Source organism: Notolepis coatsorum (genome assembly GCF_963971535.1).
Source record: "Notolepis coatsorum genome assembly, chromosome: 20".
Classification (NCBI taxonomy): Eukaryota; Metazoa; Chordata; class Actinopteri; order Aulopiformes; family Paralepididae; genus Notolepis; species Notolepis coatsorum.
Window position 1 is genome coordinate 70529728 of NC_140184.1, and position 15808 is coordinate 70545535.

At 44.6% G+C, this 15808-nt stretch overlaps 1 protein-coding gene across 1 annotated transcript in view; it reads right to left on the reverse strand.

Annotated features, from left to right (window-relative positions):
- mtmr10 (myotubularin related protein 10) overlaps positions 1–15808 on the reverse strand; it is a 122139-nt gene that overhangs the window by 9837 nt on the left and 96494 nt on the right. Inside the window, exons 13-15 of the mRNA XM_084337493.1 lie at positions 15479–15651; positions 6000–6170; positions 3432–3602 (exon numbers count right to left, since the gene is read on the reverse strand). Of these exons, the coding sequence (XP_084193619.1) occupies positions 3432–3602; positions 6000–6170; positions 15479–15651 (515 nt within the window). The remainder of the gene's footprint in view (positions 1–3431; positions 3603–5999; positions 6171–15478; positions 15652–15808) is intronic.

Genomic DNA, 15808 nt, shown 5'->3' on the forward strand with positions numbered 1-15808 from the left:
TGGAAAGAGGAGCTTTTTCCCTATCCATAGATGTATGATTTGGCCATAATAAGGTCAAGTTCAAGGTCAATTTTGAATATATAATTCAAATGGTTATAATTTATTACTGTATCTACAAATCCTTCTGTTTAATCATCTTCCCTTTATTCATTTGCTTAGATTTTTTGTACACTTGATCTCAAGAAGGTGGTGAATGAGCTCAGTGAGCGAGCTCGGTGGTTGCACAATTGTAACATGGTGTTATTCACCGGCAAAGATGCAAAAAGATTTCATAATTTATATTCTCCTTTGTTTCATCACAATTTAGTCAAGCCTAGTAACAGACACAATATCTCCGACACTGGGAATTAGTGATGCACGATATATCGGCCGCCGATATAATATCGGCCGATATGGCCGTTTTTTTACACATCGGTATCGGTCCGATATCAAGATGGGGCCGATATCCGATATTATTTTTTTTTTTTTTTTTTTTATATCTTTTTTTTTCTTTTTACATGTTTTGGCCTTAAATAGTTTCAAAAATCAGTCATTTCTGAAAATAAGTTACAAAAGTAAAAAAAATTATGCGTTTTGGAAAATAGCTCTTTATTTGATTATCATAAAAAAGTGTTTTCTATACAGAGATATCGACATCGGTAAATATCGGTATCGGCCAGAACAGCAATATTAATATCGGTTATCGGTATCGGCCACAATTTTCACATCGGTGCATCACTACTGGGAATACATAACCCCTAGATGTTCCTAGATACCAAGAACATGCAAATTGACCTTGTAGAAGTGGAGCAATCTTCCATTTACTTGGGCATGTACCTTTAGGTGAAATTTCTGAAAATAGGACTAGGGCTTAACCGTCTCTGCACCATTACCGAGTATACTTGTTATTGGCCGCCATGTGTTGAGCGCCAGAAACGAGTTAACTCGTTTTTATGATCATTATTTCCTTTATTCGCTATTGCCATTAATAATTCATTCAGCAAGGCTCTGTGTCGGATATTGCAACGGCTCAACACCGCCGCCTGGTGGATTTCGGGCGAGTTGCACTCCACTCTCAACCGGATGGTGCGTTCTGTGCATCGGCGAAATATTACCGGGCAGAGCTCTCTTGTTATGTGGATCCAGACAAACACTCAAGTGCATTGGATCTCTTTCGAGATGCAAGAATCAATATGCTTTCGGTGTTTATTGCGTCGTACAAACGGAAAACGGATCTAGCAGATGGAAATAAAATTGGAATATTTTTTCCAATGGCACATGACCTGGTCAACGTTGATATCCAGAACTTTGTTGAAAAGACTGAGCAGGTTTATGGTATTGCGTAGGTGTTGGGTGACTGAGGGTGTTGTATTGTATGATGGAATGCCAAGCTGACAGCGTCTTCAACACACCCGTTGGCTTTGCATGCAAACTAGATTGTTTGAAGTACAGTGGGACTTAACTCATTGGGGGAGCCAAAAACGAGTATACTCGTGTTTCATCGCCAATGCTTGAGCGCCAAAAACAAGTTTACTAGTTTTTGGATCCTTTGATCTTTTTCCTTTGATCCCTGTTCTAAACACTCGCTCGGAGCTGCCTGAGCCTCCCTGGCACAGCTGCCTACGTTGGAATTGCAATGACGATCGAATCCCACCAGGTGGCAGTATCGCCTACCTTTTGAACTGGGGATATCAGTTGTCTTCCAGTACTGAGTTACCTCCGGCTGCTTCCGCCTCGGAGTGGATCAGGACATAGCAATTGGTCGGAGATTTGGTGCCTCAGACCTATTCTTTCCCGTATCATAGCCATGCCCAATATACACGAGTAATTGCAATCGCCATGGGACGACTGGGATCTATTCATTTTGCAGTACCTTCTGACTGAGGTACGGTCTATTTTAGGTAACCTGCTGGTATTTTTTTAACCTAAAACATGCTTTTGTACCGATCACAGTGTCGGGGTAGACAACCCCCCCCCCCCCTTGATGATTTTGTGAAGACACATATGTATATGGTATATACCTTTAATTTGGAAGTATTTGGGGTTTCAGGCGAGCAACCCGAATGATTTGGGCATAATGCATATAACGCGTCATATCTCGCGATCTAGGAAAAAAGACTGGATTATTTTGGAAAGGGGCGATGTTTAGCATGGAATAGCGCACAAACTAAAGTATGTAGAGATTAACTGGTTAGTCAGTGTTGGACTATGAACAATGCCTGTCAAACGCCGGCGCCATTGAGTAGAGATGGGGAAACAGCGTGGCGGTCAATGAGACCTGTTAAGCGTATTAGATCCCCAATTATCATATCATGGGGTATCATTGGAAAGCCACACTCATTGGCTACAACCCTGTGCAAAGACTTTCGAGATCGCCAAATGATTGACGGAGCTAGAGCCCCGGGAGTCGGGGGTGGTAATGTGTACTTTTGCGTACTTTGGGGCACGCCTCACATATTGGCATGTAACCCGAGAACCGCTGAACGGATTTTGTCACCTGAAAGGGCAATCGACAGGCAACAAATAGGGCTTTAATTATATCTATATATTGTATTAAAAGAAATGTACACCCGAGCCACTAGAGGTCGGCAAAGAGTCGTCCACATGTGGGCCCTTGGATGTTAAGAGGTCAATGTTTTTAAATATTCTTTTTTTGTAGCCAAGAGTAAAGACCATAACCCTATCAAAAACAGTAGTCAAAGTGTATATTTAAATTTTTACCGATGTTTTATACGATTTATCGGAAATACAAATTTATCAGAAAATGCTAATTATCGTAAAAACCGCAAGGAAATGACTAAATCCAGATTCAACCCTGCCATTGGAAAGATGAGCATTTTCCCTATCCATAGATGTATGATTTGGCCATAATAAGGTCAAGGTCAAGTTCAAGGTCAAATATGAATTTATAATTAAAATCGATTATTATTAATTACTGTATCTACAAATCCTTCTGTTTAATCATCTTCCCGCGGTTCATTTGCTTAGATTGTTTGTACACATGATCTCAATAAGGTGGTGAATGAGCTCAGTGAGCATTTTCTCCTACCCGTATCAATTTTTGATCAAAGATGCAAAAATCATAAATCATAATTTATATTCTCCTTTGTTTCATCACAATATTATCAAGCCTAGTAACAGACACAATATTTCTGACACTGGAAATACATACCCCCAGGTCCCTAGATGTTCCTAGATACCAAGAACATGCAAATTGACCTTGCAGAAGTGGAGCAATCTTCCATTTACTTAGGCATGTACCTTTAGGCGAAATACGGCTTACAGATTAAAAGAGGCGTCAAAGATGTAAGAAAAGCTGGGGGCTAAATAAGCAGGAACATGATGGAATACAGCAGGGCTACGATACTAGAGACAATTAGGTCTGGAACAGTCAGAACCTCAGAAACATTTCAAATCATTTATTTACATTCCCATGCTCAACGTAGACTGACCTTGGTCCGCCTGAAGGTTTTCACTGTTCCGTTCTGAACACGGGTAGCTCCCTTGCCAACATAAATGGGGTTGTTGAAGAGGGTCTGGTCTTTCAGGGAGAACTGCTGTGACCAGTCCCAGACGGGGGGGAAACACAGGGCTTTCTCCTCCCCCAGAGAAGCACTCTTACCCTTTGCAAAGTAGAGTGAGAGCAAGGTTAATTTTAATCAAGGTAACATTTTAAATAGTTTGCCTACTTCTGTATGGACCTCTGTGTGCATCTCTAACGAGTTTAAGAAGACAAGATAAGATAAGAAAAGATATTCCTTAATTGATCCCCTTGGGGAAATCCGGGTGTCATAGCAGCATGGGGGAGGGGAGGTAGAGGCATGGACAGGGTAATAGTAGAAATACATAAATATAGGCAATACAATTAGACCCGAATATAAAAATATGAGAAAAAGAAACAGTGTACATTACATTATACATTACAGGCCTGTACACTGCGATGATATGATCGCAAATTGCCCCCTAATTTGGTCCGTGCGAGTTTAAAATAATATCTGGGGGCAAGCTTGCGAGTGGTGATTTCAACCCTTCATTCGCATTTCACTCCTAAATTAATCCATACAAATTGTAGTAAAACATTAGCCTACAACCAGGGCTGTACAGTGCAATATAATGTTGCGGTTGTAATTTCATTAGACAGACCAGCGCGGACCTTTAATAACATGCAATTTAATTGACACGAGCAATGAGCTAACGGTAGCTACCATTAGGATTATGCTAAGCTAACTAGCGATCTCTGCTAACCCTGGAAAACGGTCAAAGCGGACTCCACAAGACTAGTTCCATTCGTGAGGAAAGGGGGTGAGTTATATTGACAACGCTTGACAACAGAAGTTTAAACATAACTTCATATTTATTGGTTATTCATTTCTGTATATCATTGAATTTCCATCTCCGTGTGTCTCCATCTCTTCCTGTTTACATTCGAGTGTGACGTCATCACCTACGGCAGCTTAGACGATCAAAACCCGAAGGGGGGGGCTGGCTCTCTTGTTCGTTCTCGCCCCCTCTCTCTCTCTCTCTCTCTCTCTCGCTCTCTCTCTACATTCAATGATTTAAAGTAGCCAAATGTTACACACAGTATAAATACTAACTGGATAGTTGATGATATAAACATTTAATTTCATTATCTGAAATATTCTAAAATCATTAAGTCTGTGTGATTATTATTTTCTCACAGTAGTGTGTGTGTATATATATATATGTGTGTGTGTGTGTGTGTTTGGCTAAAGTGGATAGAAAACACAGTACTGTGTAAAAGGCACCCACGAGTTTTTATATAAATTGTCTTAGATGTAAATAATTTTTTTTATTAGTGTGTCAGTAGACTACTCTTAGTACATTTTCATTAAATTATTTTTTAAAGCGGGCGGCTAGGTGGTGTAGTGGGCAAGGCACTCGCCACCAGTGTGGAGACGCTAGGGTTCGCGTGTTCGAATCCAGCTCTCCACATTGTTTTCAGTTTAGCTGGTCGTCCGCAGTAATACACATTGGCCGTATTACGGGGAGGGAAACTGAAGGGTGGGGATCGAACGTTGTGAACAAGCGACTCCTACAAGTCGGTTGGTGCGCCTGCGCAGTAGAATCAGGAAGTGTCGGGGGCAGCGTGAGCCTCCCACGCGTTACTCCTCGACACTGAGAGATCGAGCTGCGCAGGTGAAAAGATGCGACTGCTGTTACCTCAAGTACCGGAGGGGACTTGTGCTATGTATGACTTAGTCCACATTGCAGCCGGCTTGTGGGAGGCAAGAAACAGCGTTCGTGACAGGGGAGGGTTGAATTGGATGATACGAAATTGGGATGGGAGAAAATATAGAAAAATGGGAGAAAAAGTGGATAAAAAAAAAAAATTATTTTTTAAAGCATCTTCATGGTTTAATAATGCAAACATATGTTGCAGGGACTTATTATAATCATCATATTGGCGTGACTGTATGCATCAAAGGGTTAAATCAAGCATTTTTGATGCATGTCAAAATATCGCGATATCATTTAGAGGCCATATCGCCCAGCCCTACTATAATGGTAAAATAGTTATTTAAAAATGTGCCCCTAAAAAATATTCTTTGCCCCTAAATTTCTCATTTAGGGGCAAGTGTGCCCCTAGTGAAAAAGCTTAGCGTACAGCCCTGCATTACAATAAATATTATGCATTACAATAAATATAGACGATAGACATTTTTTATCTGAATATATACTATGAGTAAGAGTAAAAGTAAACAGTAATTGCAGTTCTCTGGTTGGTAAAAACATTTGAAGTTCAGAAGAGTTGCATCTTTCTGAACATACTGGCTGGATTGATTGATTGATTGAATTGATTTGACAATCAAAATGACATACAATACTGGTACACACATGTACAGCCATGACATATAATCTAAAATCGTTGAGGATTAAAACACAATAAAACCTTACGGCTTATTTCCATTGTGGTCCTCACAATGGACAATGGACAAGATGACTAGTATCCACCATGCACAAAGGAGGGTTAGGTACAGTCTGAGTGACGTGTGGCTCACCAGTAAGTGCTCAGCGTGCTGCTGGGGAGAGTTGAAGAGGAAGGTACTAAACACAGGGATCCACATGCTGTCACTCAACACCGTCAGGTAGGTCTCCGTGAATTCAAATGCAGCAGGATATTGATTCATTATCTGCCACACGCAGTCCAGGAAAAGCAGGAACAGTGGAGCCTGATGGAACAGAGCAGGAACATAATGCGAGACAGAAAATGCAGTTATGCATTAAATATATGCACATTAGATTGATTTATTAAAGATCCAGTACAATTATGTTTTAATTCAGTCACAAAGTACTTATTGTGGAATGTTAACAGGCACATTGAAACTTTAAATCGGTAGGGGGTGCGGCCTTTGAGATTTTTTTTTGTGCAGTGGAGAAAAACAGAGTCGGGACACATTTCCTTTAGTCTAGCCTGTACCCCCCAGACATGTTGCTGGCCCCGTCAAAACAGTATCCTATCAGCCTCTCCATGGGCAGGTCGAGGCGTAAAAGAATGTCTTTTATACAAAAAAACAGCGTCTCGGCTGTTGTGTCTGGGCCGGGCATTGTAAAAACCCCAAAAGAAGTTCTGAGCTTCCAAGTTGTCATCGGCGAACTGTATATTACACGAGAATTGTTCTTTTCCAGTGACATCAGTAATTCCGTCAGCGCTCAAGCCAAAGAATGGGCTTTTGGATGCTTTGCCTCTAATTTGTCGCTGAATATCATGGGCAAACAGCTGTAAGATTTCGTTTTGGATGTTATTGGACATCCAGTTGTCTCTCTTTTGGAGCCAATTCTTCAACTCGGGATCAGACTCGGTGCGCACTCTTTCCATCATCAGCTGCCATAACACCCCATCCCTATTTGCATCACCCCTCAGTGGAAGCCCCTGGCGCCCGAGGGGAGGTATAGAGGAACAGACTCAGTTAACTCTTCAATACCTGATGCTGAGGCTGAACCTGTCGTCTCTGTCTCTCTCTGACGTTTATCAGATTTAGTGGACTGTCACTGGGACCGGCAGGACGTTTCGAAAATCCTAATCTGATATTTTTCTTTTCTGCGAGTGAGACATTCTGTGCTAGCAAAGTCTGACTACTAGCTAAAATCGACTGACTGCGCAAGCACTGTATCACAGTAGCTCAGTGGTTCATGGCGCGTGGGAAGGGCGGGAGGTGAATACAATTAGTTGTCTGTGACAGTCTGTCATCACTCGAAAATCTACTCTGCTGCAATCTTGTCGGTTTTACACGTATGATTGTGTACGTACAGTAGTGTAATGAATGAATGAAAACTTTATTTAACAGATTGGAGAATGGCTACAATACAGTACGGCTCAATACACACAATATTAAAATGGTGAAGTGCTTTGAGCAGGATAAACTTATAATATACAGTGTTACAGTTATACAGTTACAGTCAGGGCCGCCTGGGAGAAATGCGAGGCCCTGTGCGAGATTTAAACGCGAGCCCCCCCCCCCCCCCCCCCCTAAAGGTAAAAAAAAAATAAAATTATATAATATATATATATATTTTTTATACAGTCAACATATTCTTAAATAATAGCGCTGCCCGAGGCTGGACATACAGTCAACATATTCTTAAATAATAGCGCTGCCCGAGGCTGGGCATGATACAGTCAACTGTCAATTATAGAGAGAGAGAGAGAGAGAGAGAGAGAGAGAGAGAGAGAGAGAGAGAGAGAGAGAGAGAGAGAGAGAGACTTACAAAGAGCCCCTTTTGTCAACTCATAATGAAACTGGCTGACATCTCACACTCTGACATCACAAACCCTAGCCAGCCTCAGAAGATTAGACCTAACCAAATTATAACCAAAGAAAAAGATAAATACATTACGTATTGGAATCAACTCACACAATCACAACACAAATTAGAAACATATTTGGCCCTAAACAGACAGTATACTGTGGCAGACTACCTCAGCACAGTAACTGATAAGAATCTAAGAAAGAATCTGACAATGTACAGACTGAGTGACCATGGTTTGGCGATAGAGAAGGGCAGACACAGACAGACCTGGCTGCCCAGAGAGGAGAGGTTGTGCTGTCTTTGTGATGAGGGAGCCGTAGAGACAGAACTACACTTCCTAACACAATGTGAAAATTACAGAAATATTAGGGAGGAATATTTGAATTGAAATAATTTCCCCAGAATTCCAAAGTATGACAGAAGTGCAGACATTGCCATTCCTCCTGGGGGAACAGAAAGAATGTGCAGTTTTAGCTGCAGAATATGTCAATTCATGTCACAAGAAAAGGGACAACCAGTAGGACACATATACTGTATATACATGTACCATGTTTTACTCACCGCACCATCTCCTTTATTTCTTTTGATCTTATATTGTTTGCTGTTTATGTCATAATTGTGCTTTGGCAACATTTGTGAAATTTCATGCCAATAAAGCTTTTTGAATTGAATTGAGAGAGAAATGCTTCTAGAGAGAGAGAGAGAGAGAGAGAGAGAGAGAGAGAGAGAGAGAGAGAGACGGGTGGGTGTAGCGAGAGAGAGGGGCGGGTGGGTGTAGCGAGAGAGACCACGGCGGGTGGGTGTAGCGAGAGAGACCACGGCGGGTGGGTGTAGCGAGAGAGAGAGAGAGGCGGGTGGGTGTAGCGAGAGAGAGGGGCGGGTGGGTGTAGCGAGAGAGACCACGGCGGGTGGGTGTAGCGAGAGAGAGAGAGAGGCGGGTGGGTGGGTGTAGCGAGAGAGAGAGAGAGGCGGGTGGGTGGGTGTAGCAAGAGAGAGACCACGGCGGGTGGGTGTAGCGAGAGAGAGAGAGAGAGGCGGGTGGGTGTAGCGAGAGAGAGACCACGGCGGGTGGGTGTAGCGAGAGAGAGAGACCACGGCGGGTGGGTGTAGCGAGAGAGAGAGAGAGAGACCACGGCGGGTGGGTGTAGCGAGAGAGAGAGAGAGAGACCACGGCGGGTGGGTGTAGCGAGAGAGAGAGACCACAGCGGGAACAGAATAGATTGCTTGAAAAACTCACCCTAACGCAGATTCAATGGCAAAGTTGGAAGGAGACGACGTCGACGCATTTTCATACCGTGGAGATGAAAAGTACCAGTCCCATCCATGATATTGTCCCCCCGGAACAGCACTCGATAACGTAGCTAGCTAACGCTAGTTACCGGTCCCTGCCTTTAGCTAATTGCTACTAGCAGACATAGCTATAGCCTGACTGAAGGTTCTAACACGCAACAACTTTCATCTTCAGTCCATCTGCCGAACGTCCTCTTCGTCTTGGCATAACCTAATCATACTTGGTATTGATAACAAGCTTATGGCACACAGTGTTATTTCTTCTGCTCCATGCTGCTTTTCAAAAGACATCCACTCGCTCCTCTGGATAGCGCTGAATAGATCCTGTACCTGGCTGTAGCCCCTTCCCTCGTGGATCCGGTCTTCTTCACATCTCTCTACCGACTACCAGACCGACGCCAACCAGCTCGGCTCCCCCTAGTGTTAGTCCTCCAATGATGCTTTGCACAAAAGAAAAACCCAGAGCCGCCCGCAGAGCCCGGAACACTATTCTACAAACATGTCTATCTGCAGAGCAGTAGAGCCGCAGAGCCCGGAACACTATTCTACAAGCGTCTAATGTGAAATATATAAGCATGTAAGCAAAACTAGATTTTAGGTCTGTGATGAAAAAGGGTCTCGCGGGAGGCCCCCCTTCCCGCGAGGCCCTGTGCGACCGCACTGCTCGCACACCCCCTGAGGCGGCCCTGGTTACAGTATATAATATACAAATATATAAATACTGTCATAAAAAAAAAAAAAAAATTATTCTTTGCAATAACTGAGGGGGGACATGGCCTTCTGTTCACAATGACACTATGCTGCCGATGAGCATCACTCAGCTAGAACTGACTGCTGGGCCAATCAGAGCAGCAAGATGTGTCTGATGGGCCACAAAAAAAAGAAACAGAAACTAACCTTTGTACTGTCTTTTAATATCATGCACTTTTCTACTAAGTAATCTTCCTTGCCTATATGACTACCTACTACTATGCACTCAAGACTGTAGCACCAAAGTTCAACACTCTTACTTAGCTGCCAGAGTTGTACCCTTCTTGCTGACCTGTTGTACAGAACTTGTAAGCCGCTTTGGATAAAAGCAAAAGCTAAATGACTAAATGTAAATGTAAATTATAGCAGCTAGACGTGACTGTTGAACCAATTAGAGGAACCTGTATGTTAGGGCTGCAACGATTAGTCGACATAATCGACGACGAGAAATTGTTGCGTCGATTAGTCATAAAAAAGAAAAAGAAAAAAAAATAAATGTTGTGCACTACCTATCTTTGTGAGAGTGGCTTCTCAGGGTTCCAGACAACATCATAACATGATGATCCCATAGCAAATTTTGGACATTGAAAACATTGTTCCCCTGCACACACAAATACAAGACACACACACATTCACACTCCTCTCACTCACACACAGCGATCAGAGTAAGACACACACACATACACAAATTACACAGTACACACCGCTCACTCACACAGCGATCAGAGTAAGACACACACACAAATTACACAGTACACACACTCCTCTCACTCACACAGCGATCAGAGTAAAGGCCTCTACATGCTACAGCAACTTCAAAGCAACTTCAACACAACATCGGCACGATTTCAACGCGCTTGTTGCAGAGAGTCTTGTAGACTGTGTTGCGAGGATGTTGTGTACCTGTCTCCAAAATCTAATCTAAACACCTGTTGCGTTGGTATTGCGTAGCAGTGATTGGTTGGTAGTGAATGGGGGCGGGGCTGTCATAGAATAATATTGGTCCGACTCCCGCAGCGAGGAATACCATCCGCCATTGTTGTAGCCAGCAAGCTATGCTATCAATATTAGCTAAATAATTAACGTCATAACTGGCCTTTTTCTGAAAACCCAAGCACATAGTGTTCCATAGCATACGCCTTCAGTTGATCATGACAAATCCTCTCTTACCTTGACGATTAAAAAGCCTCCATAATTTAGTAAATAAAGCTGTAGCCAGCCAGCTAGCATTGGTGCTATTCAAAATGCTATCCACATTAGCTACATAGCTAACCAACTAAATACAATGGTATCCTGAGGTAATGTTAAATACAACGTTTGCTAGTCGAAATGACTGGACACACACAGGGACAAGTTAAACATCAATCAATTAATTTATTCCAACAGGTAGTTTGAGCTGCATGTGAGCCGGTCTTTCTCTCCTCTCCATTGGAAACTAATGAAGTTACGTTAAAAAGCACAGAACCGGCTGACAAAAGTTAAGCTGCTAGCAACAGACACTATAATACTTCCGGTCGGGGGATTTCAAAATAAAAGAGCGACGACTAAAAGCACCGGAAATACGTTTATTTTGTACATTATCTAACGTTAACACGAACCTAAACTAACTTTAGATTAGTTTAGGTTCGTGTAACGTTAGATATTGTAAAAAATAAACGTATTTACGGTGCTTTTAGACTCGCTCTTTTATTTTGAAACCCCCCGCCCGGAAGTAAAAATTATGCTTATTTTTCTGCTTGTTATCAATGGGTTGGTTGAGAAGGGAAGCGTCATCTATCTAGGGAACCTAGCTACGTACGGGGTACAATGTTACATAGGCTGCGCGTTGATTTTGCAGAAGCATAAAGGTAGAGTGTCTGCAACACCGTTGCTTTGTCGATGTTGTGGTGCAGTTGCTTTGCAGTTTCTGTAGCATGCAGAGGCCTTAAGACACACACACATACACAGACTCCTCTCACACACAGCAAACAAAAGACCTAGAAGTCTGTCTGATCTGACTCATCCCCCTCTCCCCCTACAGCTGTTCCACGTCACCCTCCTGGTCCTGGACCAAGTTACAGCCCCATCAGCCGCGGTGCTGGGGGCAGATGCTGCTAGTTATTTCTTTATTATTATTATTTTTTTAGTTATTTAAAGTACACTTCCACTTTAATTTGTATTATTTAATTTATTTATCTTGTTATGAGTGATTGCTGTATTGTTCTTCAAATACATTTTCATTTAAAGTGGCTTAAGATCCAAATTCAAAGGGGAGCTCCCGTAGCTCACCGCATATCTCGGCGCTATTTCTGCGTCGGGGAAAACCGTGCTTGTCACGGATCTGGGGGACACGAGTTCGATTCCCGGACCCGCCGTCATTTCTGAGAATGTCTTCCCCTGCTCTACATCCCATTTCAACCTGTTTCTGTCGGTCATGCTTGACCAGAAAAGCGATAAACGCTAAAAAATAAAGCTTAAAAAAAAAAAATATCCAAATTCAATCATCTGGTCCTCAAACGGTTCGGCCACCTGGTGGTAGGCGAGCACGTTATGGTCAGAACGGACAGTATGACGGCAGCGGCGTATATCAACAGGCAGGGTGGGACTCGTTCCATCCGCCTACACCGGGCGGCGGTCGAACTTTGGCTATGGGCATCTTGCAGGCTGCGCAGTCTGAGGGCGCTCCACAGCCCTGGTGCAGAGAATGTGGGCGCGGATATGATGTCTTGGGGCGGTCCTCGTTGCGACGAGTGGGAACTCCGCCCCGACATAGTCAGACAGATCTGGGATCGTTTCGGGGAGGCCTCGGTAGATCTGTTTGCGAGCCGGCGCTCTCACAAGTGCCCCTTGTGGTTCTCGGTCAGTCGAGCAGATCATCCCCCCTTGGGGGTGGATGCCTTCTCGATCTTTCCATGGCCGCCCGGTCTTCTGTACGCCTTTCCTCCTGTACAGCTGTTGGGTCAGCTGTTGGAGCGGATACGGAGGGAGCGCAGGACGGTGATCCTGGTCGCGCCGGACCGGGGCACGGCAGTGTGGTTTCCGGTCTTGATCCAGCTACTGGTCGCTCCGCCTTGGGTTATTCCTTGGTCGGCGACGGCCCTCTCTCAGCAACACGGGTTGCTGTTCCAGTACCCGGTGTTGAGCCAACGCCTGTTGGTGTGGCTGGTGGGAGGCTAAGTCTGGAGAGGATGGACCCTTCTGTGGTTAATACCATCCGGAATGCGCATGCTCCCTCCACTGTCGCGCTTTACGCGGGCAGATGGCGTATGTTCCAAGAGTGGTGTAAGGCGGGGGGCCGGGACCCAGTCTCCTGCCCCCTGGATGCTGTCCTTGGTTATCTCCAGTCTCTCCTTGGTAGACTGTCGGCTTCGACGGTGAGGGTATATGCAGCAGCTATATCCTCCTATCATGAGGAGTTTGAGGGGGATGTCTTGTTCAGCCACCCTCTTGTGAAGCGTTTCCTGCTTGGCGCTCGACGCGTTAAGCCGGTGCAACGCTCTTTGGCTCCGAGTTGGGATCTTAAATTGGTCCTCTGTCGGTTGTCCTTGGCCCTGTTTGAGTCGCTTGAGCAAGCGCCGTTGGGACAGCTGTCTTTCAAGACCGCGTTCTTGCTGGCTGTCACCTCTGCTAAACGCGTGGGTGAGCTCTGTGCTCTTTCGGTACGTCCAGAGTGCCTGTCTTTTCGTTCCGATTGCGGTGCCACTCTGCGGCCTAATCCTGCTTTCGTGCCTAAGAATATCCGGAGTTCCTTCCGCTCCAGGGATATTGTGGTTCAGGCGTTTCGTCCGCCTCCTCACGCTAGTGAGTTAGATGCGGACCTTCACCTGTCATGTCCGGTCCGTGCTTTGGGAATTTACCTCAGCCGTACTCAGGACCTCAGGGTCACCGATCAGCTTTTTGTCTGTCACGGTGGTTCTCGTGCCGGTAAGGCACTGTCGAAACAGCGCCTGTCCCATTGGTTGTGCGAGGGCATTGCCCTCTGCTACACGTTGGCCGGGCTGGATCCCCCTGGGGGCGTCAGGGCGCACTCCACTCGTGGGGTGGCTGCCTCTGCCGCTCTGCTGGGTGGGGCCTCGGTGGAGGACATCTGTGCTGCAGCTTCATGGTCCTCCCCGGGCCCCTTTGTAAGGTTTTACCTCATGGACATGACCGGGGGTTCTGTCTCCCAGGCGGTTCTGGGGTCTGTGGCCTTTCCTGCTTCCCGTCCTTTGGTAGGGTAGCAGGAGTGTGTGGGTATGGGCCACAGTGTGTTAGGTCACACGTGGTTCCGCCTGTGCTGTGTGTTCAAGGGGTTCTAGTTCCCTCTTGCTCGCACTCGGGTGGAGTTGACTGCGCCCCCCCTTCATTAGGAAGGATGGGGTGACGGGACTCCCCAACCCCTTGATGTGGGCTTACGGGTCCTCAGGGGGTACATCTGTCGGGCCTTGCGTCCGCTCTACCCCATATCTCGATAGGCTTAAGAGCGGGATGCGATGGCCAAGTACGATAATATAACGAAAGGTTATGTATATAACCTAGTTATATGAGTACTGGCTGAGCGTCAGAGTGTTTGGTGACCATGCCTAGTGTCTTATAGGCTACGCCTCCATAGGGGCGGGACCCGGCAGGTGATGGGCGTATTTGTTTTTTCGTTAGTGGAGTACAATAGGTACATGAGATGAGGTATATCTCGATAGGCTTAAGAGCGGGACGCTCAGCAAGTACTCATATAACTAGGTTATATACATAACCTTTCGTTTTAGCTTGCGTGTTGTGAGTTCCAAAACATTTTACTTAAAGTTTAAAGCTCAATATATAAAAACGTGGCACTTTACAGTGAACAGGAGGTCTATTTGTATTAAAAACAATAGATTTTTTTTCATTTAAATGTCTGAAAGAGCTCAAAAATAAAAACGTCAATTGATATTTCCGTAGCCTTATTTTAGTTGATCTAAATGTGACTGATTGTGTTAAATGGGCACATAATATCGTCTCATATCGATCGCAGGCACCTGAATCGAATCGTATCGTGGCAGACTGTGATATCGGCAAATATCGTATCGTTGTCCAAAGAATCGATATCGTATCGTGATGAAACTGGCGATTCCCACCCCTAGCGTCCAGGGATATTAGAACAAGGTTACAATTGTTTGCATAATATATTATAGGTTTTGGAGGCGTAAAAGTGGCGAAGGTACGGTTACTTCACACTGGTCCTGAGAGAGGGGAGGGTACGGTCCAGGTTCAGGAATAAGAAAACATATGTGAATGAGTACCTGACAAGTGTATGTATGTCGACATGATGTGGTCTATGTATTAATGTAGCTTTATTTTCTGTTTAATGTAGTCGATAATTTTTTTTGGGGGCGTTGTCATTGTAGTCTTGATGTTGATGGTCTATGATGGTGTGTGTTGTCTTGCAGGACCGACCTATGTTGATTCAAATGTCATATGTCAATACTTTTTATTGTCCTGATCCTGTCCTGTGTGTGCAAAAAGAAAAAACTTCAATAAAGTATAAGTCATAGAAAAACACAACACAAGGATTCAATGTCCCTGATGACATAACCAAACGCATTAACTCCCAATAACTCAAACTAAATGAATGTGTGCAAAACCGGTTAGAGTTTATTTTGGACGTGTGAGATTATGTGCAAAATAATTTTTTTGTAACTTTTTGCTCAAGTGCCCCTTTAATTACGGTGTCATGCTCTGCAATCAGAAGTCTTACCTCCTCCTTGTCGTTCTTCTTCAAGTGGTTACATCTGTCAAGGAAACGATGGCCAGCCATCACCCACTCCTTCTGCACCAGGCTCTGGAACCCCGTCAGACTGCGGTAGTGCGGGTCCAGCATCAGCTGCACCAGGGAGGACACCACGCCGCTCAGGTCCCGGTCCTCCTCCTCTGTACGGGGGACGGGTGAGAGGGTTAAGTATAGGAGCCACAGGTCCATCTCATCACAACGGTAAGATACGTTACGTCGCTGTCGGATGAAAACCAATTTATCTCCAAAATGTTAACTTTTCAGGAATTCTGAAAAACAAGTCTCATTTTCAGATTG